The 25,274-nt window shown below is 52.1% G+C and overlaps 2 protein-coding genes across 2 annotated transcripts in view; both read right to left on the reverse strand.

Moving 5' to 3' along the window:
* Nucleotides 1-25,274, reverse strand: part of EZH2 (enhancer of zeste 2 polycomb repressive complex 2 subunit) — a 270,483-nt gene that overhangs the window by 168,721 nt on the left and 76,488 nt on the right. The gene's annotated exons all lie outside the window — the stretch shown is intronic.
* On the reverse strand, nt 1,087-23,404 carry PDIA4 (protein disulfide isomerase family A member 4). The gene is made up of 10 exons (XM_058532321.1): nt 23,151-23,404; nt 17,121-17,304; nt 15,583-15,788; nt 13,078-13,216; nt 10,164-10,369; nt 9,877-10,035; nt 7,108-7,259; nt 3,716-3,872; nt 3,045-3,278; nt 1,087-2,335 (listed from the first exon to the last, which is right to left on the reverse strand). Exons 1-10 carry the CDS (start codon nt 23,236-23,238, stop codon nt 1,920-1,922), a joined length of 1,941 nt encoding a protein of 646 aa, XP_058388304.1. The 5' UTR covers nt 23,239-23,404; the 3' UTR covers nt 1,087-1,919.

The following is a 25,274-nucleotide window of genomic DNA, read 5'->3' on the forward strand; positions in this document are numbered from 1 at the left end:
CTCTCGGCTGAAGACGCAGCCTTCAAGCGCCACACCCACACCGACTCCTACGAGCTTTCTGGCATCGAGTCCCTGAGGGGAGGCCCGCTCATCCTCCTGATGTAAGAGGACATTGAGGGTGCTGACTACCCGTCACACTGGGAGACTCTGAGAACTGACCAGACACCATCACCCCGTCTGTAATTCCCAGTCTGCCTTGGCCAGACTCAACTTTAAAGCAGATCACTTGGGGGCCGGCCCCGTGGCTTAGTGGTTAAATGGGCGCGCTCCGCTACTGGTGGCCGGGGTTTGGATCCCGGGTGCGCATCCACGCACCGCTTCTCCGGCCATGCTGAGGCCGCGTCCCATACACAGCAACTAGAGGGATGTGCAACTATGACATACAACTATCTACTGGGACTTTGGGGGGGAAAAAAAAACAGGAGGATTGGCAATAGATGTTAGCTCAGAGCCGGTCTTCCTCAGCAAAAAGAGGAGGATTAGTATGGATGTTAGCTCAGGGCTGACCTTCCTCACACAAAAAATAAATAAATAAAGAAGATCATTTGGAAAGGCCCCCCTTGGCTGCCCCTTCCCTGCTTCCTGCCCCCACCCAACCCCTGCAACAATTACACCAGTCACAGCTGAAAGAGCTACCACCAGCTCAAGAAATTTCAACCTCAGCACTTGTGTTTCAGTCAAAATTAGGAGGTGAGAGACGGGGAAGGAGGTGGAGATGGCGCATCTCGGTGAATGAACTCTTAGAATGGAGCTGAGGTCACAGACAAACCCCCAGAACCTTTGAGTGAGGGCTGATCTAGTTTCCCACCCTGTCCTATCCCCTCCTCCAGCCCCCAGAAGTGCTTGGGGCAGGCTCCTTGTCCTCTACCCCTACCCTACCCTGACAGAACGTGCACTGCTCACCTCCACACAACCAAGAGCCAGGATACCGACACCCCACTCCCCGGGCGTTCAGGGGTCGGGTGAGGCAACTCGCATTCTGCAGGATAGAGAGCACTCCTCACCCAGCCCAGCTCAGGCCTCTCCATCCTCGACTTGACCAAGGCGCTGGGATGGAGTGGATGTTCTCTGACACAGTTGTGGAGGTTAACTTTCAATAATTTTTTTATTCCATCATGACAGCCCACCCTATCTTTCCTATCACCCTAAAGTATCCACCTGGGTGACGTCATCTCTCCTCTGGCAATGTGGATTCTGAAGAAGCAGGGCTGCCTGCCACGGGCCTCTCTCCAGGGCTGAGCCTCGGAACCCAGCTTGAAGGGTCTGGGGGACCGGAAATGCTCCTTGCCCTGCTGCCCTTGGTTTGAAAGAAGGCACGGCGATGCCCAGTCCTGCAGAGATGCCGCTTCTCTCTGGACTGGGTGCAACTTTGAGGTCGGGCTGAAGTGTCGTCCTTGGTGGGGGCTTGGTGACAGTTCTCACTTGGTGCCACAACAGGAAGAAACAAAAACTAAAGCACACCAACAGTCAAATCTTCTTCAACTTATAATTCCTCAGGCAATGATGAAATAAAAGGCAAAAATAAACATGATTTGGCAAAGGGTTTTTTAAAAATCTTAAATTAAAGAAAAAACATTCACACAGAAGAGATTCAACTTATCTGCTTTAAAGAAATATATTAAAGGAAGTGTAAGGTTAAAAAAAAAATCAAACCCCCAAAAATGATAAAAATAGATATATCCCTCTGTAAAAATCTGGACTAATCTATTGAGTCATTCTTATCTATTCAGTATTTAGACCAGGAAGTAAAATACCAGGGTACAAAAAATTAAAAAAAAAAAAAAAAAGAAAACTCAAAAACTTGAGATACTGCCCTTGCGCTAACCGGTCGGCTGGGTGGCTCGCTCGGGCTCCCGCCGCTGGCTGCTGGAAGCTACAATGTGTCTGGTCCCTACCGCCCTCCGCAGACCTCAAGGCTTTCAAAGCTCTTCCCTGGTCCTACTCAGTTTTGTGACATGTTCTTCTACAAACTTGCTCAAATGCTCCAGATCTCTGTCTCCGTCCTCAAACTTAATTGGGTTCTTTTTGTCCCCACTGGGGGCGAAGTAGATGGTGGGGAAGCCCTCGACTTTGTAGCGGTCGTTGGTGACATCGTTGGCGGTGGCGTCCATCTTGGCGATGACCAGATTCTTGTGGTTCTTGTACTTCTTGCCCAGGGCGGTGTACACGGGCTCCAGCTGCTTGCAGTGCCCACACCAGGGCGCATAGAACTCAATGAGGACATCCTTCTTGGGGTCCATCACGATGGAGTCAAACGTCTTCCCCACCACGACCTTGACAGGCCCCTTGTTGTTCTTAGGTACTGGCTGGGATTTGATGACCGGCTTCAATTTTCCTGCCGAGGAAAGCAAGCAGGGGAGGGCCGTGAGTGCTGAGAAGGCCCAGGACCCTGGCAGCTCCAACTGGACCAGGCATGAGGCCCGCTTGATATGCAGGAGTACGGGGTGAGTCAAACGCTCCCAGGGCACAGCAAGGCCTTGTCTCCAAAACCCCACCCCCAACACGGCGAGGCCAGAGAGGGTGCAGGTGGTCTCATCCCAGCCTTGCTGGGCCACTAGGTCCTGTCCAGTGAGGCTGTCACAAGAGAGATGCTGCCAGTGCAAAGGGGTTACTGTGAGAGCCAGCACCCTGGGCCTGGAAAGCCAGGGTGGGGAGAAGCACTGAGCATCCGGCAGACAGCGGGACAATGGCCACCACCTGCCAGCACTGGGGAACTGGGACAACATACTCAACCAGGTCGAGAAAGACATTCTGTGTAAAGCCCCAAAGCAAGTTTTCTACACACACAACTTATTTCTAAAGTCCAGGAGCCTGTTTTACTTTAAATATTTTAAAAATCAGGCTTCTTAAAATTTCTAACACACCTGTCATTTTTCTATAAAAAATAGAAAGACAGCAAAAGAATGGGGATTCTCCGTCTCTATCCTCCCGTCCCTCAGGTCCAGGAAGAAGACCCAGAAGGCCAGGTGCCCCACGGCCCACCTGAGCTCTGCGTAGAGAGGAAGCATATGGAGGCGCTGAGGGGAGGCCTGGCTGTCACTCACCTTTTTTGAAAGCTGTGACAAACTCGCGGAGCGTCTCAGAGTCAAATTCGTCGGGCTCCATGGCGAACTTGCGGCCGCTCTCATCCAGGATGGCTGCGTTGACATCCTCCCCGCTCTCGCTGAGCCCCAGGTCCTTCACCTCCGTGGCAAAGTCGTCCTCGTCAGCCACAGCAAAGGTGTACTCGGGGAAGTCCTTGGCCACCTCTAGGACTTTGTTCCGCCAAAACTGAGTGGCTGAAACAGGACCAAGGACTGTGAGCTGAGCAGGGAAGCAGCAGACAGTGCCAGCTGAGCCGTGGAGGTCAAGTTTAAGACTCTGTTGCTCACATCCTCTGACGAGGCTCAGGCCTCAACTGGAGATGAGCATTTCAAAAAACTGCCACCTTTGCGAGGGGGTCTGTGCCCAGAGACTTAAGCTCTCCCTGCCTGGGAGTTGGGGCTGGTCTGGTCCTAGCTCTGCAGCCTCCGACCGTCTCCAGGGCTCGGCTGCCTCATCTCTACTCTAGGCTCCCCTCCTGTTCAGCACAGAAGGAAAAAGGCAGCTACACAGCACAGAAGGAAAATGACCCCGAGGCCATAAATGTAAAGCACACCCAGCCACCAACCCGCAAGGGCCTGGGGGCAGGATTCCTAGCCCCCCTACTGCCGGGCATGCCCTGGGGGTCCCTCACCAGCTCTGTAATCGAAGCCGAAGTCCACACTATAGTAGACGACCACCAGGGGGCGCCGCGTGTACCGCTTGGCGTCGTTGGAGGTCTTGCGGTGGCCGACCAAGGGCAAGGAGTGCTTCAACACGTGGTCCTTGATGGCCGACCCCTCCGTGGAGGCCTGCACATAAGGGGGGACAGGTGAGGAGCGCCCCGACAACACATTTCCGCCTTTCGCTGTCACTGTTCTTGAGCACAGATGTCTGCTCTGAAGGGACACGGCGTGGGAGGAGACGCCCTGGGCTCGCCCCAACTCGAGCACACCCAGTAATTCCCTGGGGACTTTTAGGGCTCTTTTTCCTCCAGTGAACCCAAGATGAGCTTCTCAGGCAACTGCAGATGCCAGGCGCCCTTTTCTGGGTCTGGACTCACGGTCAACGTCAATTAGAAACTGCGGGAGGAAGGGCCGGCCGCGGGATGACAGCAGCCGTGAACACAGGCTGAACTGAGCAGCACGTTCCACGTTCCCTCATCTGAGGCTCACAGCAGCCGGATCAGGGACGCTTCACAAGAACACAGCACGGGGAGGAGAAGGGAGGCCCGAGGGCACACAGCTGTGAGGAGCCACTTAGGCTTTGCGTTCTGCCTAGAGAAACCACACCCTTGACTACCCCCTAGACCTTGGGGTCTTGGGGAGGAACGTGGAGCCAGACAGAGCTGGGTGGCTGGGGACGCTGCTCCACCTGAGGCCGCCCTCCCGAGATGGAGCCGGGAGCTGTGGTGTGGGAAGCTCAGCTCAGCCTGGCACCCAGGTGGTTGTCCGTGGCCAGGCTCAACAATGGTGGCTCTTAAGGCTGGCTCATGAGGCTTTCTGGGTGTTTTCCAGGTGAAATGAACCCAACTGACATTTATGCATCTGTGACCGGCTGGATGCAGCAGCAGTTGCTTGGGGACACAGAGCTCGGGCTGTCAGCAGAGGTGGGATGACTGTCCCGAAGGATAGGCCAAGTGCCCTGGACACAGAGGGCTCACACTAAGTAAGGACTTGAGCCAGGCCCTCCAGACACCTGCCTCACAACACCCGAGGGTGGGCACTGCCATCTCACTTTATAGATGAGGAAACTGAGGGACAACGAGGTTAAGCTGCTTGCCCAAGGTCTTGCCAAGCTAGGAAGTGGTGGATGACCACTGCATCTTCCCCGAGCCTGAGCCCTGTCTGGATGGGACAGTCAGGGAGGTGGCCCTGTGTGGCACTGGAGGATGGGCAGGACTTGCCAGATGGGAGGGAGCAGGAGGCACTCCAGAGGAGGAAGCAGCAGGAACAAGGCAGGGGACAAGGCGCAGAGGGTCTGGTCCCAGGGCACTGTGTGGGTGGGAGGAAAGTGCTGGAAATGTGAGCAAGGAGGGTGGCAGGGGGCCATGGGGCATCCTCAGTCAAGACAGCCCCCAGACTACACGTCACTCAGAAGGTGAACTCCAGAGTAAAGCGGAGTGACACCCGGGCAAACCTGCCCCAGAGCCGAGCACGTACATGCACGGGCCTTAGTCTGAACTCGAGGCCAGATCTTGCCTCCCTGACGTTCTGCACGCAGACCGACTCCTTGTCTCTCTCAGCACTGTTTCTTGTGCTGACTCTACACCCTGCTCTACCTCAGCTGTCTTGCCCTGTCTTCTCTTTGTCCTGACTGCTAAATCCACTTTTTTTCAAGTTGCATTTTATTGTGTTGTGTGAATTTTTACAAAGCAGCCTTATATAATTTTTGGAACAAAGGTGGTATATAAATAATATCACTCTATTTAAAATTTCAAAAAGAGTCAAGTGGCAGTGATGTATAATAGTCTACACTGTGTGGCTCTTAACTTTTTGGGGGTCAAGGACCTCTCAAGAATCTATCAAAAGCTATAGACCCCTTCCCAGGAAGCTGCACACCACTCAGAACTGTGCTGGACTCCCTGAGGTCTGCAGTCCCCCAAGATCATCAGGGTCCCTCTTTGGACCCAGGGTCAGTATCTGTGGATGAAAGAAGAGAAGCTGGAAGGGAGGACACGGGGCAACCACCATGTGTCCAGGGAAGAGGAGAGGGGCCGAGCCTGAGTAACGGCAGATAAACAGATGGGGGCGCATGGGAGATTTCGAGAAGGAGCAAGGGGACTAAAGACCTGGGATCTGAAAGATTCAGGGTGGTCTCTCCAAGGCCAGGCTATGTTCCCAGGTCACAGGAACAGATCACGGGCCGGCCTGGTGGCGCAAGCAGTTAGGTGCGCGTGCTCTGCTGCGGCAGCCCAGGGTTCACCGGTTTGGATCCCGGGCGCACACTGATGCACTGCTTGGTAAGCCATGCTGTGACGGCGTCCCATATAAAGTGGAAGAAGATGGGCATAGATGTTAGCCCAGGGCCAGTCTTCCTCAGCAAAAAAAAGAGGAGGATTGGCGGATGTTAGCACAAGGCTGATCTCCTCACAAAAAAAAAAAGAACACATCAGCAGGGCACGGCTGCTCCCTGCTGCACGCCCAGGGGACTTCAGTGAGGAGGCCCAGCCCACCCTGCCCTGCCCTCTGCCAAGCACCGCCTCCTCCAGGCACAGGGTCGTGGCCCCGCTGGGAGCAGTGCTGGCCCAGGAACGAGCACACCTACAGTTTCCCCTCGCTCTGCTCCTAACTGGCTGTGGGACCCCGGGAGAGACAGCTCATTTCTCTGCATCCCAGTCTCTCTCTACCAGACAAAAGCTTTGTATTCAAGATGTAAGGTTTCTTTCAAATCTGAAGATCTGGTCACTGAAACTCTGGGCCCCTACAGATCCAGGCTCACCCTGGCCCAGGAACGCCCTCTGCCCTTCTGCAGGTGACAGTGTCACACCCATTAGGAAGACGGGAGTGGAAACAAAAGGCCAAACCCATGTGCCAGGCTCCACAGCTTCACCCAGAACAGAGAGGCATGCAATCACTTTGCAGCCTGTCGGCAAATGAGGCAGAACTCTGAGCGAGCAGCACAGCCTGTCACGAGGAACAACAGACACAGGCCAGACCACGGTGGCGGGCACCTCAGGGAGGCTGGTGCTGGCCTACTGGGACGTGTGAAGAGTGAAAGCGACTCTCTGACAAAAGCAGGTGGAGCTCTGCCAGGGACTTTGGCCCCAAGACCCGCCAGGTCTTCGAGAGCCCCCCAGTCCCTCCAATAAAGCCATGATCCACCCTGCTGGCTGTATTCCCATCCTCAGCCTTCCAGGAACCCGCACCCTTACCATGGGCCAGGGAAAGGCACTCCAGACCCTACATGCCTGAAGCCCAGGGTGAAATCTCCATGCTTTAAAACCCCAGCAGTGGCTCCACCAGCATCTTCATGCCAATTGGACACCTAGGGGCTGGCACTTGGGAGGGGCTGTCGCTGTCATATGTGCAGAGAGCCCTCACTCACCTGGATGTCTATCACGTTGCTCTTGGGTTCGTATCTGGATTGGAATTTCTCAGGCTGCATTACAACCAACTTCCCCGGGGAGACTTTCAAGAACTTTGCTATTTCAGTGCTGAAAGTGTGGTGGAATTTGTAATCCTCTCTCAGGCTGTTAGCTGAGAAATTAACAGAATGATAAATACACAATTTACTAAGCTGCTTAAATGACCTAGGTTCAACTCATTACCCATTATTGGCCAAAGCTAATGCCCTGAAAAGTGTGTAATTACCATTGTGAAGTCTACGTGGACACCACCTAGAGCTTCAACACTTGAAGAGAGTTTAGATTTTAAAATTTGGTAGAAGTGTAACACCTTAAAACCTCTATATTGGAATTTGTAAAAAAAAAACAAAACAAAACCAACCATAAAAACCACAAACTGCATATTCACAGATAAAAGTAGAGCTAATCCGTCAGGAGCTATGGTCGACTACTGCCTCCGGTGCAGAGAAGCACATTAAATCCAGACAGACAGTCTGTCAGAAGAACAAGTGAGACTTGCACACTCCTGTATCCATATGGTGTGTTTACACACCCAGCACCCTTCACGGGGGGTAACCTCTCCTCCTCGAGTTGGGGGGCAGTCTGTTTGTGGGCTGCCGTTCTTCTGCTACATGTACACTTTTATTTACATCTGTTAAACTCCCAAGATGAAATCTTGCTGTTTGAGGATACTCTAGAACAGGGACTGGCAAACTTTCTGGAAAGCATCAATAAATATCAGACAGTAACTATCTCTGGCTCTGCAGGCCACACTGTCCCAACCGCTCAACTCTGTGCCATAGTGTGAAAGCAGCTACACAATGTGTAACCAGTGAGCGGGGCCGCGTTCCAATAAAACTTACAAAACCAGACAGGGGCCGGATCTGGCCCACAGGCCGGTGTGTCAACCCCTGCCATAGATCCCCTGGGTGAATGCACCTCAGACCCCCTGCTCTGTCCTGGCTGAGGCATCCAGACCATCCTGAGCTGAATCCGTGATCCACACACTGGGTAAGACCTCAAAGGTGTCAGCCCAGCCCTGCAGGCTTAGAAGACTGGGTTAGAGGAAACACACGGCTGAGATGGTACACCACGTGTTTCTGGGGAGGCAGGAGTTGGCCTGGACAAGCTTACGGCTTTCAGAATCAGACAGACTTTTAGAGTCAAAGCATAATTTTGCCACCTGCTATTGTGTGTGACTCCAGACATGTGAGCTATTTATTCACCTCCCCGAGCTCAGTCCCTCCTCTGTAGAAACACGACAGTCCACGACTCCACGTCACAGACCGTCAGGAGGATTAGATGAGGCAGCCCACCCAGAAGGCTCCCGTCACAGGTTAGTCTCCACCCCTGTTCTAAGCCTCCACGTGCCCAGGCAGTCGTCATCAGCCAGCAGTGGGTGAGTCGCCTCAGGACCTTCATTACCCACTCCATGTTCCCAGCCTCTCCAGAGACTGTCCTGCATCCCTTCCACGCAGTCCACAGTGCACGGGCAGGCACACCAGGTCCAGGGACTCTCAGCCCTGCCTGCTGCCTAACCCGACCGACTGAGCCATGTGGGAGTCACCCTCGTCAGATGAAGTGTGGTACCCAGACCAACAGCATGGGCAGTGCCCAGGCCCACCCGGCCCTACTGCACCAGATCCTGCATTTTAACACGGACCCCCGGGGATCTACATGCACACAGTGTGGGAGACTTGGGTCTGGGGACTCCACCACTGCCCGTGGCCCCAGGCAGGCTGAGGCTTCCCTCTGCAAGCTTCTTCCTGACCAGTTACAAGTGGGCGAAAAGGTTACCTACTCAGTAAAGACAGAGGAAGCCCCTCAGGTCTCATGTTGGACACGGGAACGGAATTTAGCTGTACCGAAAGTGTCACCATGTGACTCTGCATCTGACATACGCACGATTGTCACTGTGCAGCACAGATGTTAGCACTAAGTGGCAAGCAGTGCATTTAAAAGATTACAATTACTTCTTTCAAGTAGAAAACCAAGCCATTTTTGGCACGTGTGAGAGGGGGTGGTGGGGTAAAGGGCACTTGGAAGGAACTGATAAGGATGGAGAGGATCCTGAGTGTTCCTCAACCATCTCCCACTCACAGCCCAAGGGCCATCCAGGATGGCAAGTCCACCCGCCTCCACAGAGCGCCACTACTGACAGCTGCTCAGTGATGTCACTTCTCAGACTAGCAAGACCAGCACTCACTGGGGACTCAGTAACACCCGGTGCTTCATCTACATTATCTCAATTAATGTAACAACCTCTTGAAGTAGAAAAGATCACCATGCTGGACATGAGAACACCGGGCTGTGGTCACAGTGCTAATAACTGGCAGAGCCAGGACTCGAACTCAGGTCTGATTCAGAAGCCCTCACTTTCTGTTCAAGACCCTCCCCCTTGCAGAGGGGCTCAGGGAAAGGGGCTCCTGGAAGGCGGGAAAGTAGACAACGAACTGGGATGAACCTGACCATGCCCCTCCCTCCTCTCAGAGGCCAGCAGGGAGAATGGTGCAGCTATCTGTTTAGTATGAGATCTTACCATCCATATGTAATTAAAGCCACAGGGAACTAACCTCCAACCCCAACCCCAGAAGGGAAAGCCTGTTCCCACAGATGCTATCTCAATTCTTCCATCAAGCCATCCTCTAAATCAATGCCCCAGGTGTTTTACGCAAAAGCAGCAGACTCCCCAGAAACCTCAGATGGCCTGGGCACACACATTTTGTCCAGCCCAGAGGGCCACTACTTACCAGCATCCTGGTACTGCTGGTAGGCTGGGTCACTCTCTGCATTAAAGACCCCAATGATGATGACATCATCTCCATCCTTCAGGAAATCCTGGACCTGTTTCAGCACCTGAATTTCCTTGGAGGGCGGCCCGGACTGCTCAATCATGTAGTCGACGATCCCTGGGAGTAGAGTGTTCCTTGAGGAGGGGCCCAGGGCTCTAGGGTGCTCTGCCTACCACTCTGCCCACTGCCCACACCCGCCAGGGAGCTTCCCCCAACCTCGAGGTAGGAGAGGGAAGCTGTTGTACCGTATTTTTCCCGTGGGCCGTTGTAATCAAAAGGCTTTCCCTTGCGGAAGATTTTCAGGGTGGGATAGCCGGAGACATCGAACCTCTTGGCCAGGTCTGTTTCAGCAGTGGCATCGACTTTTGCCAGGGGGATTGGGGGAGAGCGCTTGCTCAGCTCCTTGGCGGCCTTCTCATACTCGGGGGCCAGTTTCTTGCAGTGTCCACACCTGCAAGAGGAAGCCAGTTCTGCCAGGGGCCTGTTCCAGCACAGACGCAGCTTCTCAGCTAAACGAGGTACAGAAACCCAACTCGTGTTCCTGAGCAATTTGGTTAGATCCAGCCAAGCTCTGACTGTCTCCTTGGTGAGGGTGCTGGGCCAGGCCCACAGAGAGGCCAGCACGACATTGCTTCCTCCTATGGTGTTCACACACACACACAACACAGGTGCAGACAGGAGTGTAACTGGGGTCTTGGGTAAGACAGGAGAAACAACAAGACAATGTCCTAAGAAGGGAGATTTTCTTGGTTGGAGAGTTGGGACAGATAAGGACACAGTCAGGGATGGCTTCATACAGGACTTAACAGCTGATCTAGGATGGGATGATGAGGGGTGGGTAGGAAATGGACACTAGCAGGTCAAAGGCAGGGTGAGGGAAGGGACAGCGGACTGAGGTCACAACGTGACAAAAGCATGGAGGACACAAGAGTGATAACAAACCCTGACACCAACCAACCAGGGCAGAAGGCGGAACTGAGACAACTTAGAAGAGCCTCTGTCTATACAAGAGCCTGAAGGACCACACCCGGGCAGGGCCTCGCAAGCCACAGGCTCTCAGTACCGAGCGAAAACAAAACGATGTCTAGCCAAGGTCCTCAGGACCCCCAGGTGAACTAAAGGCTGCAACCTGGAATGTGTGCACTATTTGCAGGTAAAAGGATAACTGTTCTCTAAAGTATCAGAAAGATGAATCCGCACTTGGAGCATCTACTGAGCATGTGATGTGAAGAACGGATCTGCTGACAGCTCAGGGTGATCACACATTTACACTCCGTAAAGGGACCACTCAGCGAGACAGCATGGCCACTGCTCTTCCTCCAACACCCCACACCACCACCACCACCGGGCCCCTCTTGCAGCAAAAACACCGCAGGAGGATTACACGAGTGCCACAGGCCCACCTGCCCCCCACACACACCGGGGGGTTCTCTTCCTTCTCCCACGTGCACACCCAAGGATGAATAAGCACAGTTTCTTTTGTGGCAGAATCCAGAGCTTTGGGGCTTTGTCCACACATCACACCCACCTGGGGCCACTCCTGTCTGCCCCAGGGTCATATTCCTGCTTCTGGTCTATGCTGCACATCCTGACAAATACCAAGCCTGCTCAAGGATCAGAACCACTAGTTGATCCACGATGAATTCACCAAGATAAATGGTCCCTCGGGCTGTTCCTCGGGAAGGCTGACAGCCCTCCTGGACCACCAGCCACACGCATATCTCCCATGAAAACAGTCTGCTCTGCTTGGCTCTGTCCACTCCAACTGCTCAAGCCTCCTCCCCTCCCCACAAAGTGCGAGAACAGTAGCGTCTTTGCCCAAAAGCCGCTCTCGTGGATCAGCCACCTTCTGCTCCTCTCCAACCGCTTTTCTTCCCGCTACCTTCTTTCCCTCCGCGTCCTCCCCCGACCCCACCGCAGTCCTGATTCCTGCTCCTGCATGTTCCCACTCCGATCATTTCTGCTTTCCCCTCTTTGACAAGCCCTGTCATTACCCTCTATCTGGCTGCCAGAACTAGCTAGGATACCTGCGTATGTGGGGGGGTCACGTAGGCCCCATCCCTCACAAACACGAAGCGACTGGCCTGACTCCTCTGCAGACTGGGGGCTCCTATTTTCTGTCAGAGAGTGGGCTACAGGCTTGGGTTAAGGGATTAGGTGTTCTCCAATCCCAACCAAGGCCTGGGGCCACTGCACCCAAACAAGAGCTCCTTCGGGGCCCCCACCAGCCAGGCTCCCTCCCATGTCTCTCCTCCCAGAGCTGAAGTCCAAGGTCAGGGGTCAGAGAGGAGCTTGACAGCACCAAGAGGCAAGCGTTGTAGTGGAGGATTTGGGAGCGCGCGAGGCCAAGGGAGACAGGTGAGAGGAGGGACAGATGGAGGAAAGCTGTGGGAACCAGAGGCCTCGGCATGAGATGGGGACATATCTCGAGACAGAAGCAAGGCTGAGGGTCATCTTCCGAGATTCACTCCAGAACAAACAGCCACAAGCAGACATGAAAACAGGTTAAACCATGGTTCAAACCCCTCAAGAGGGAGGCAGCGAGGCTCAGACACCAAAGTCTGGGACAGGCAGCATGAGACCACCAGCTGCCACCACCCCACTCACTGTTGCAGCAGCTCTGCTCTTTCCTCATCACGGCCGGATGAACTTCCATAAACAGCATTTCCAGGCCTCCCAGGACAGGAAGGAGTGTCACCCCGCACTGCCTAGAGAGCCATGGCTGTTAAGGCCTCTCACGCGTGCTTTCTCAGGGACACTCCCCCAGCACGGCAGGCATGCAGTGACGACTCGGGACTCGGCAGGCACAGGCCTGGTGCACGGCTGTGTCCTCCACCCTTGAGGGGCCCGGGATCACCTGGCAGCCCCCTTATGTAGACATGTGGGCTTCACTCTCCTCCAAGCTCCTGGCCTATGTTCAACCTCATCCTACGCCCTGGGAGAAGACTCTGTCAAGGACCACCCACCCCTTCCCGGGACAGGGAGCAGCTCCACTTCACCCGTGTGTGAGGTGGGGACTTCACACACCTTGTTCTTCGGCCCTCTGGGCCTCGTGCCGAAGGGTTTGTCTCTGCCACCCCTGCCCCATGCCTGGCGGGGTACTGCACATAGGACAGGGCTGATCAAAATCGGAATAACGTGAGATCGACACCATCTTACCATGGGGCATAAAACTCCACCAGAATGATGTCTGCATCGTTCACCACTTCATCGAAGTTATCTTTGGTCAGCACAAGCGTGACTTCTGGTGGAGGCGTCCAGTCGGGCTGGGAGATCTCTTTGACTTTGGCAACAATTTCTGCAAGAAACCCAATGAGACTGAGCACACGCAGACCCCGAGCTGGTGGGCACTCACCTCGCTCCAGAAACAGGTGGGGAGGGGCGAAGAGAGAAAGCGGGGTGGCACGGGAGGAGACTAAGCTCCTGAAGTCCAATCGCATCTCCAGCCAGTGCCACTCTGCGGTTCTGAGGCCACAGTCAGGAGTCAGAAGCTCCACTGCCTCGCACAAACCTGCAGACTTCTCCAACAGCCCACGACCAACCTGCTGGGTGTGACTCTGTTCTTACAGACCACAGTACTAACTGCACATGAACTCTGACAGGGCATGTGCCAATGCTTTAACCACATATGCCTATCAATAGTCTTGGGGCATCCTCTTAGCACGTACAAATATATATGTATTCAGTCATGCACATCTAGCACCAGCACATGACACACGTCATAAAGCGCATGTGAAAATTCAGAAAAATGAAGAGGAGCAGCAGCTTCCTCACGGCTCGGGCTGCGTCAGCATCACCTGGGAAGCCTTTATAAAAAGGCCCATTTGTAGGGCCAGCCTGGTGGCATAGCGGTTAAGTTCATGCACTCTGCTTTGGTGGCCCAGGGTTCGCAGGTTCAATCCCGGGCGCAGACCTACATACTGCTCATCAAGCCACGCTGTGGCAGCATCCCACATACAAAAGATAGAGGAAGATGGGCACAGATGTTAGCTCAATGACAATCTTCCTCACACACACACATACACACACACACACATACAAAAGGCCCATCTGTCGCCTTGGTCCCCAAAATATATCCTCAAAAGCACTTTCCAAGTGGTTCTTAGGAGCAGTGGTGGCAAACTTTTAAAAATTTCTTTTTCTTTTTGCAGTGGAACCCGAGGAGCCAGGTCTGAGAACCACGGGCTTTCAGACTGAAGCGGATACAAGCAGCACCTCCATGGCACCCACAGGGCACACTGCCTGCCCCAGCCCGGCCCCAGGCCAGGTCAGTGAACAAGGGAGAGGCCCAATTGTTAACACATACTTGGAGGGCCGATTGCCCGAGGAACCCACTCGGGCCAACACTGCTCTCAAGATTCTAAATTGGGTCACATCCCTAGAGGTCAAATGTTGAGCATGGACCTCCAAATATACAAGCCTTGTTACTTTTAAACAATAAAGTATACAACTTTCAGCCTGTTTTTAGATTAAGTTCCTTATGTACTGATATGGCTAAGACATATTTGTTAAGTAAAAACATCAAGGTGCAGATGGTGTTTAAGATATGCTAATAATTGTGTGAAAATTATACACACACAGAGACACAGACATATTTGCTTTGATGTGTACAAAGTACGTGTGAAGGACATAGGAGAAACGTGTTACACCAGCTGCCTTCCTGGAGGGGAGCTGGATGACCAGGGCCAGAGTGGAAAGACTACTGGTTATCTACCTCTTTGAATTCCAAATCATATTATCTAAGTCAATAAACAAATATGATGTGAAAGCAAGTATTAATGGATGTGATCACATCGTCTTCGTGCACCCCACAATGGTTCCAGGGCTCAGGGGATCACAGGATAGACTCTCGCACCAACTCGAAGGGAACTCTGAGATCAAGTCCAAGTGACCTCACATTCCAAGGATGAGGAACCTGAGGCCCAGCCAGCGGAAGGCCCTTGTCCAGGACACAGGGCTATTTCACAGCTATAAAGACCCAAACCCTATGCAGTGCTATTTCCACTATGCCACACTGGGAATGGAAAATGGAGCATAACATGATTTGTTTTTCAGTGATTAAGAGATATGCAAAAGATGCCACCATTTTATTTGTTCATTGATTTAATAAAATTTATTTAGCGCCTAATGTGACCTAGGCAGGGATCCATCAGGCCCGGTTTTAGAGAACTGTCTGGGTCCCACACCAGTGGTTCTCAGTGTGGGGCTCTGGACTCGCAGCCTTGGACGCTCATAAGAAATGCAAATTACTGAGCCTGACCTGAGACGTACTGAATCAGAACTCTGGGGAGGGGGCTCAGCGATCTGGCTCAAGGAACCCATCAGGTGATTCTGATGCAAGGCAAACATTAAGAACTACTGCTCTAGAACACCACCAAGAACCTCGGCCTCTTATGCCATTTCTTAGCACATCTGCTCTAGTTCTTCAGTTTCATGGTCTGAAATGGGAAGATACTCCCCTACCCAAGGACAAATTTATTTTGATCTCGGTTACCTTGAACATTCCAGCAGGGGCATTCCCAGAAGATGGTGCTCCCAGGGGTCACTCCTAGTCCCCTCAATTTGCCTTCCTTTCTACTATCCAAATTCTCCCTCCCCTCACTTTCCATTCCAGGAAGCCAGTCCTGCCCCAGGGTTTCCTCCAACAGCTCAGGTACCACTCACCTTCCTGGGTCCTGGAGCCCTCGTAGTCAACAGCCTGCCCCTTCTTAAGGATCTTGAGGGTGGGGTAGCCACTCACTCCAAACCTGCTGGCCAGCGCCGACTCTGAGGTCGCGTCGATCTTAGCGACGGGAATGGGAGGGTCATTCTCCTTCAAGGTACTGGCGATTTTTTCATATTTGGGAGCAAACTGCTTGCAATGTCCGCACCTAAGAATTAGATTTAGGGAAGGAGAACCAGGTTAATTGTACCCTGGAGACTTAAATCCAGCAACACACACAAAAATGGTGGCATTAGGACCAGAAATGTTTCCAGTTAAGAGGAAAGACACAACATAACACCACGGGGAGGCCAAGGCGGCTGGACACCAGATATGGGTTCGATTTCCAGCTCTCCCTTGGGCACAGACTTTCATACATCTCTAAACCCCAGTGTTTCCATCTGTAACTTTCACAAAGTTTGGCCCTGGGAACCCTTTAAGGGGGTCTGTGAGGTTAGAACTCTTTACAGTGACGTTTTCTGGCTTTTTCATTCCTTCTCCCAGAAGCATACAGTGGAGCTGTCCAGAGCTCCATGACCAACAAGGCTGTCAGCATTCTGACCTTAACATGTAATGGGTTAGTGTTATTTAAAAAGGAATTTTTTTTTTATTTCTCAGTTTTAATTTCTAATACGGTAAATACTGATAAACATGACCCAGATAAAAAGCTATTTGGGGTCTTCAATTTTTAAGTGTTAAGGGGTCCCAAGACCAAAAAGTTTGAGAATTGTTGATCTGTAAGACAGGAATATAACCTCACAGACCTGTTCAAAGGACTACTTAGATATTTTATGTAAGACACCTCGTACTACGCTTGACAGCAGGCGCCGGACAAATGACATAAGTATATCTTGACTATTTTGTCTCCAAAGTGAACCCAGGGAGGGCAGGAGAAAGAAGAAAAGAAGGGATTGTGAGATTTAAAACAAACAAAACCCAGCAGAAGAGAGGTGAGGGGAAAAGGCACACGAACTGTACGGTACTGCACCGTGAGGGTGTGAGACCAGAAAAGAAGTGGGGCGTCCGGCTCCGCTTCCCCAGGGGTTGCATGCCTTTCCTTATGAGAAACCACCCCGCACGCAAAGCCTGCACTGGGCAACCGGCCTGACCACTGGCAGGAGGAGGGAAGTGGGGTGGCCTTGAGACGGTGGGGGAAGAATCTGTAACAAGGGGCATGCCTGTTACTAACACAGTTGTCCAAGTCATCACAACTTGTTAAACAGCCCCCCGCCCAGCTGTAACTATCAGAGGACATATTCATATTTTAAACCACTGGACTCTGAAACAACTGGGACCGCGGTCCATGAGGGCTGGCTCACTGGACGCTCAATGCACTCGGTGGAACACTGAGCTCCTGGCGCTCGGGAACCAAGGGGCTGAGTTCCTGCCCGCCGACACCCCCACCCTGCCGGGTCTGGATGACTCTGTGAGGGGTCAAGCATGTGAACACAGAGAAACCCCTTGTCCAACCAGCTGACTGAACCAGAACGTGGGTCCTTACCACGGAGCATAAAACTCCAGCAGCACCGTGTCTTTGTCAGCCACAAAGTTATCAAAGTTCGCGTCAGTTAGGACTAAGACACCATTTTCTTCCTTAACTTCCAAGCTGTCCTCTTCCTCCTCGTCGTCGTCCTCCTCCTCTTCCTCATCTTCCTCCTCAATGGCATCTTCTTTATTAGAAGAATCTGAGTGGAAAATATCCAGACTGGTTAGGAGACTGGTGACTCTCCTCCTTAAAAACTGCCCTAGAACCCAAAACCCTCAAAATGTGTCCTAAGTTCTAAGTGGTTCCTGGGGGCCACCACGAGAAGAGGTGGTGACATCGGGCCCCCCCCACACCGGAAATCCTGCTCTAAGTTTGCATAGTGGGTGGCCACATAAAATTTCATTTGAAGGGAGGTCATGGTTAAAAGATATTTGAAAACGACAGGACTAGAATTTAAAGCCTATATGCCCCAGCAGGACGTGGAGGGCAGGACCGGTCCCCTCTCCAGACATAGTCTCCCAGGCCATGCTCAGCATGCTTCCTACTCAGACACAGAGAACCCCAATGTCAGCCCCCTCCTCCCCAACTCCCGCATGGAGATCTGATCCACTCCTCAGCACCACCCCTCTGCAGGCTCTCCAGGCCTCGCCCCTGCAGCGCAGGCCCTTTTACCCACAGCCCATGCTCTGCATTTTAGGAACTCGTCACTTCGTGGTTCCCCCGAGTCTGTGCTCAAGGCCAAGGCTAACTTTCACGGACATGCTTCCTCCTCCTCCCCTTTATGCTTTCCACAGACAGGGCTTCCTTCAATCTCCTGTGACCCAACGACTGCCTGGTCCCCAAAACAGTACAAACAGGAAACAAGTGCTTGTTCTCCACGTTTCATTCTGGAGGATGGAATACTAATTCCATTTCTGAAAGGGGACAGCATTTTATCTCACAGGCATAAAAAATAGCCCCATAGGCTTCATTATCCTTCAGAGCAAGTTCCAAGTGTGAAGGGAAGAGGATTGGGAATTACATTTTACTTGCAAAGTCAGCCCTGAGTATCTCCAGGGTGGGGGTTATCTGAAGAATTTTAGGTATTTATGGGTCAACATGCATCAAAAACATACAACAAATTACACCTTTGCAGGATGCCCTGCCTGGAAGCAAAGTTCTCTTCGCAGAACACAAGAATCTGAGTACATCTTATTATCAAGGTTCAACTGAACTTTTTGCCAAACTACAGACGCAAGGAACTGTGGCACCGCACTTTGTTAACCAGGCTCTCCAGCAACCATGAGCACACAGAAGTGCGGCAAGCACAATTTCATTAACTCCCAAGGCAGGATGTTTCAAGGGGCCAATCAGTTATTTTGGAGATGCTTCCCAGGAGATAAACCAACACTGAGAGTGACTGCCATTTGGGACTGAGGGTGAGGTCAGGGCTTGATAACCTCCCCTTGGGATCCTGGAACCACTGGGACTTGTCCAATCTCAGCCCCGCCCCAACTAATCTAGTGCTGGCTCTGCAGCTGCTGGACAAGCCAGGGAACCGGTCTGGGTGGCTTGGCAGTTTTGTTGATTAAGATCTATTCAATCTGCAAACTAATTACAAAAAGCAAACCGAAAACCCTCCTCACCCAGCCACACTTTCCTCAACCATGTCCCTTTAAACATCCCACTACTTTTTCCTGACTTTCACATTCCTCTCTCCAGCTTAAAGTTTAAGTTCCTCCTTTGTGGGGGGAGGAAGAAACAGCTCTAAAATCCAAATAGAAACCCACCAATTTGAGAAGTACAGACCAAGCAGATGCCCATGTTTCTTGCGGTAAGTTCCCTCCCTGCCCTCAGTGCCCCCACCCATCTGCCCTCCCCTGCACTCTGGACCACAGCTCTCCAACATCCCCACTTCCCCGGTCACCTCACCACCTTCCTCCTCCACAGCAGGAACTCTCTGGGGTAGACAGGCCTGCAGAGGCCTCAGGCCCCCAGCACTACCTTCAGGCAGCATCAAGAGGCTTAGGGAGAGCAATAAGAACCAGGCTCCTGAGATGCAGAGGGGGCAGGACCCCAGGAGAGACTCCTGGGCTCAGGTCCCATCTCCACCTCTTAGGCTGGTAGCCTAAGCTTGTTTCTTTACACACACATCACACTGAATGCCCTTCCACTGGTGACTGGCAGCCAACACTGTACACTCAGGTCCTCATGAATCTGAGGACCTAACGGCTCTTGAGAATCTCTGAGTTTAACACTGACCGGCTAGGGGTTCCAGGTACTTCCAGGAATACTGCAGGGCAAGGACTGAGCTTACCTAAGTGGGTCTGTGGGACACTAGTCACAATGGCTTTCCAAAAGGCTAGCCTGACCACCCCTCACTTAAAAGTCCTACCCAAAATGACCTGCATGAGGGCTGCAAACCTGAGGGCTTGATGCAGGGCTGTTCTGCAGGTTCTCTGCTCCAGCTGCGGGGTCGAGGAGGCACCACACGTCCTGCCCCAGAGCTGGATGCTCAGGCAGTCTGGAAGGCCTGCTGAGGGCAGTGAGGCAGGGCTCGCGGGCCATGCATATCCACTCTCACTGCCTGGCTGCTCTGCCCCGTATGAGAATCAAATTTACTTGCAGGCAGATGGAAAAACTGGAGGAAGATTGAAAAGAAAGCACTGGGGAACTTAATCTGCTCTTCAAGCTAGGAAAGAAACAGGGACTTGGCAATCTGCTGCTCAACGCACAGGGATAAGGTGAATTTTACAAAAAAGGAAAAGCAAAGATGCTCTTACCTATGCTCAGCCTGAAGTGGTCTGTGAGCACCATGAGCATGGGGCTCTCCTGATTAAATAGGTGTCCATGAGTTACCATGGGACAGAGTTCCAAAGAGTGAACTCCTTTCTTGATACTTTAAAAAAAAAAAAAACTGGGGGCCAGCCTGGTGGAGTAGTGGTTGAGTTCGCGCGCTCTGCTTTGGTGGCCCGGGGTTCGCAGGTTCAGATCCCAGGCACGGACCTACGCACCACCTGTCAAGCCATGCTGTCGCAGGTGTCCCACATACAAAGTGGAGGAAGATGGGCACAGATGTTGGCCCAGGGCCAATTTTCCTCAGCAAAAAGAGGAAGATTGGCAACAGATGTTAGCTCAGGGCTAATCTTCCTCACCAAAAAAAAAATTGATTTCCATTTTATATTTTTAAGGACAACAAAATGACAGAACATTCCTCTACATAATTAAGGATTCTCAACTGCATTAAGGTGTGGCCCCTACTTTCCATTCCTCCCCAACTCACAGATAACCCCGGGATTGTTCCTCTGCAATCTGAGAAGGTGCTGGCTCTGTATTCCTACCGACTAGACACCTACATATCCCTACAAGGAAAACATTCCACATTTTAACAGGGAGACCACTCTTCACTCAGCTTCCCTTTTAAAGTTGGACATTCTAAGACAAAAATATACCCAAAGCCTTCCAGCACCTTCTGGAAGGGTGCCATCCTCCTCAGCATGAGGCCAAGGAAGCCTCTCGCATCATCTCCATACTGCTTAGCCCACAAGGCAGGGCCATTCCCGAAATGTGGGGACACTCCTCCAACCAGGTCACTGCAGCCCCTGCCCACTCCCGGCTGTGTATCCCAGCCCAGCCTGGATGCAGGCAGCTCCTTCAGGATGGCCTCACTGGACTTCCTCAGCTGGTCACTCCTCAACCCCCACCAGAGAAGTGCCTGCAACAGCTGGGTAAACTCTACCACTAGGTCAATACTGAATGGTGTACATCAAACACGGGAAAAGAGAAGTTTGTTATCAGATCTAATACCGTTACTACTGATATTCATTACGTGCCAGGCACTGTATTGAGCTCTTAAACACACCACCTCACCCCTTGAGGAAACATATTACAGGCACCTTACAGATGAAGAAACCCAGGTGCACAGAGCTTTCGTCACCCGCCCCAGGATCACAAAGCTACTCAGTGGAGGGTCCTGACTGCTCAACTGCTATGCTGTATTATGGCATCAGATTTTCTTCCCAGCATGCCCTAAGTTTTAGGTGGAACTGTCTGATAATTGCTTCTCAGGAATGAAGAGACAGGCGGTTCCTTAGCACTCCACCCAAGTGAATTTCCATTTACTTTTAAATCTAAACCAACCCCAAATAAAAGCAGGCAACAACCAGCATCAAAACATTGTCCTTTACTATTTTAGCTGGAAAGATGTGAAGAGTACAAGTGACTTCTCATCTGAGACACAGGAAGCCTGCAACCTGAGGATGATGTCAGAACTTAACTCTATTTAGGAACCAAAGGGGGGGACATTTAGAAGCTCAGACACTATGTGCTGTTTGAATCTAAAATGTAAGAGAGGTAAGCAAAACAAAACACTCTAAAGACTTGGAACTTCTGAGGTAGAGGGAAGTGTGGCCCCCAAATAAATCCACAGGACTAGTTATCTGTGACAGGTGTTCAAAGTGAAGGGCCAGGGATTCCCTCAGGGATGGGAAAGTCAAGATGAGGACTAGAAGCCCCACCCCACCCCAGAGGATGCCCCTTGGAGGCCTGCCACGGCCATGACAACTCAGGATTCCTGGGCTCACCCCAGAGGCAACTGCTTCCCAGGGCCTCCACTGCATTAGTGACCTGTAACCCAAAAGATAAACTCACTGGTCCTTATAGTCTTTGGTGTCCACCCAACTTTACCACTCACCTAGGTCTCTTAAGAGTCACCCCAAAACAACCACTGGATCAAAACCAAGACAAAGCTATTTTGATTTCTGGCTACATTGCAAAAACTACCCTCCATCCCCACTGGTCCTCAAACTTCAGTTTATTCTGCCTATGAATCAATGAAGAATGTGTTTAAAATGCAGATTCCAGGGCCCACCCCTGCATTCTGCTTGGGTATATTTTGGGGCTCTGGATTTAAATAGGCATGAGGTGATTTGGATAAAGTCCCAAGACACACGTGTAACCTTTCAGCAGGTGTTCTTTTCGCCAAGTGCTGGTTTTTACTTCCTCTTCTATTTGGGGACAGGCTCCTGAATCAGTGATTCGCACAGAAGTTACTCAATCTGTCTGAAACAGTATAAAGTTCACACTTCCCCTACAAACTAATATTAAAAAAGAGGGTTTATTTACATTGCAACAAACTAAACAGGAAAAAAACTAGTCATCAAGAGAAAGGCCAAAGGGGAAGACGGTTAAGACCAGTAATGGGATGCCCTTGTTCTCTAGGAATAGCATTCTTTGCTTGACTAGGACTTTTTAATTTTCAAAGTTCTCTTATGCCATTTGTTTTCAGCAGGCTGATTTCAAACAAAAATGCAGGAACCATGTCTGGTAGCCGTCTAATGTTCCTACCAGAGCGGGCGCTTTATGGGCCGGGGCCACACTGCTCATCCTTTACTCCCGGAACCCAACGCAGTGACTGGCACGCAGTAGGTGCTGAATAAATGCTCGCAGAAGGAATGGCCTCTCTGGTTTCTAAAGGATGCACACAAAGCCATCTCTTTCTCCCTCAGACCAGAACCCTTGAGTTATTTATTTCCAAATCGACAAACTACATTTTTAAGAAATAAAATGCTTGCTGCCCGCGGCTGCCCCAGGGAGCTCCCGGTGGGGTCTTCACGCCCTCGCCCCTTCTCTAAAACTTGTTTTGAAAGCAGTGGCCCCTCTCCCTCCACACTCCCTGGGCGCCTTCGCCTAGAAATTGTAACCAGTTCCCAAGTGCCCCTTCCCGGGAGTGGGCAGTCAGCCTGAACCCGAGGAAAATCGCAGCAGAATCAGGGCGAAGGAGCCAGTTGCAAAGAAGTCACTTTGCACCCTCCCCGCGTCCAAGCCCCGGTGGCGGTGAGCTCGCTAAGACGCCTGGCCTCGCAGCCCGGGCCTCCGCCGCCCTCCTCTCCCGGGATCTCCTCAGCGGTCCTGACCACCGCTCCCGCCCTGAGGCTCCAGCAAGTTGGCGCCGGGCGCCAGTTCCGGAGGGGATCCGCGCGCAACCACCGTCCCGGTGGCGCCCACCCGGGCCCCGCGCACGGCGCTCTCCAGCCCGCAGGCCCGGCCCGCCGCCCGGCCGCTCACCTTCGTCCGGCCCCTCGGCGCTCGCCGCGGCCAGGAGCTGCGCCAGCGCCAGGAGCAGCAGGAGCAGGCAGGCTTTCCGGGGCCTCATCGCGGCGTTGCGGAACGCGGCCTCCTCGCGCGCAGCGCACTGGGGACCTCCGGCCCGGGCCTGGCGGGCGGAACGAGAGGAAGGCACAGAAAGCCCCTGGAGGACCTCGCTGGCAACTGGCTGGGGGCGGGGAGGCCGCAGGCCGGCCAATCCCAGCCCGACCCGGGGCGCGGGCCGCGTGTGCCTCGCTGCGCGTCCGGGCCGCGGCACCGCCCTCCGCGCCGGCCCCCTCCCCGGCCTCCTCCGCGCGTCCAGCGCGCCCCGCGCGTTTAAAGCTCCGAGCGCTAACGTGAGGTGCCCCCTTCTGATTGGCTGCGCCGCGGCCACCAATCAGCGGCTGCCACTCGGTTTGCCGGGAACGCACAGGCTGAAAGTGGGAGCGGGGGAGAACAAAGGCGGCGGGCCGGAGCCGGAGGGGCGGGGCCCGGCTACGCACCGGCGCGCGATTGGCTGGTGGCGCAGTGGGCACGGAGGGGCGGGGCCTTGGAAAAGCGGGGCGGGGCGGAGCTCCGGGTCCTGCGATCTAGCTGGGCGGGAAGAACACGTGTGCTTAGCGGAGCGGTGGGGCAACGGGATGATCGCGCAACCCACCGGGGGCCCGGGAGCCTCGAGATCCAAGCGGTGGCGGGACCCGAGCAAGTCTGTTGGTGGGAAAAGGAGAGAACAGGACTCCCAAGTCGGCTTCATGTTCATGGGCTTCTTGGTTTCTTTTTTCTGCTTGAGCAAATAAAAGTTTGCATTTCTTTCCTGGGTTAAAACACATACTGAGCTTGGGAACGGGGATGAAAATGCAGTAAAATTAATCCAGAACTACGATTTGGGGAGCTTCTCTCCACGGTTTCATCTATGAACAGGCCATCAGATGCTTGTCTAATCTTTGCCTCATGTTGTTTATACCTCTCTTGCGTTTTTGCAAAAGCGATATACCAGATAGGCAATCTGGTGGTTTACATAAGTCTTTAGGCTTGGGGTTTTACCTCTTGATAACTTAGGAGAAGAAAACTAGGTTAAGATAGTGATTTTTGTATGTCAAGCCTGTGGTGTGTGTTAGGATTTGAGATTTCTTCAACACCTGGGGATTAGTGTGGCTGAACAGTTATAGAAGACAAATACGGCAAAAAAACAAAAACCCAAGAGTCCAGGAGCATTTTTCTGTGTACACAGATTATTAAATCAGGAAGAAAAAAAGATAGCTACTCACAGGCTTTAGCAATTAGAAAATTTTAATTTAATACATTTTTATTGAATTCCTGAATATGATGGTTCCCCCCTCAATTTTGTAGGGCAGAAAGACATTATGCAACCAACTGTAACACCAGAGTATACACTAAGTGATTTATCAGAATGCCATGAATGTAGAATATTGAACAATTGAATATCATTTTAAAGAACTCTTCAAAAAGGTAGACCCCAGCCAGAATTTTTGTCTTTCTTGGTAGTTTCCTGTGAACCCTGATTAAACTGAGAGGAATGAGAGCCCCATTTGCCCAGACATGGGTCAAATACAGCCAATTTCACTAAGACCCTTTGTTGATACAAGGTGTGGAAGGAAACCTCACAAAATGCAGTATACATCTATGTATGTACACACACGTATATGAAATCGGTATTGTATTACTTGTGAAATTAAAGTATTATATTCTTTTTTAATGCATTTAAAGTAGCAAAAGAAGTTCATTCAACAGCAAAACATTATCAAGTTGGAAAGCTCCTTGTTTCTTCTTTATCCCCAAATCTCACCCAATTTGGTTATGGGTAGAAGCAGGCTGGGAGACCACCGTGTTGAGGGTCAGAATGGAGACAGATGATGTTTTCACGACTATCTCCAAGATTTCTGTAACTGGTTGTGAGCATAGAGAGGCTGACTAAGTCATAGAACTGGCCCCTGGCTTGTCCCCAGGGCTGCCATTTCACACTGTTAAGTTATGTTTATAGGTCAATTTGAACATGTGCTTCCCTCTTCCCCCACACAGCACTCTCTAGAGAAGTGGCCTATGGGGAAATAATCCTCCCCAACTAAGTAGTCTCCAGGTGGG

Source organism: Diceros bicornis, chromosome 3 (assembly GCF_020826845.1).
Source record: "Diceros bicornis minor isolate mBicDic1 chromosome 3, mDicBic1.mat.cur, whole genome shotgun sequence".
Lineage (NCBI taxonomy): Eukaryota > Metazoa > Chordata > Mammalia > Perissodactyla > Rhinocerotidae > Diceros > Diceros bicornis.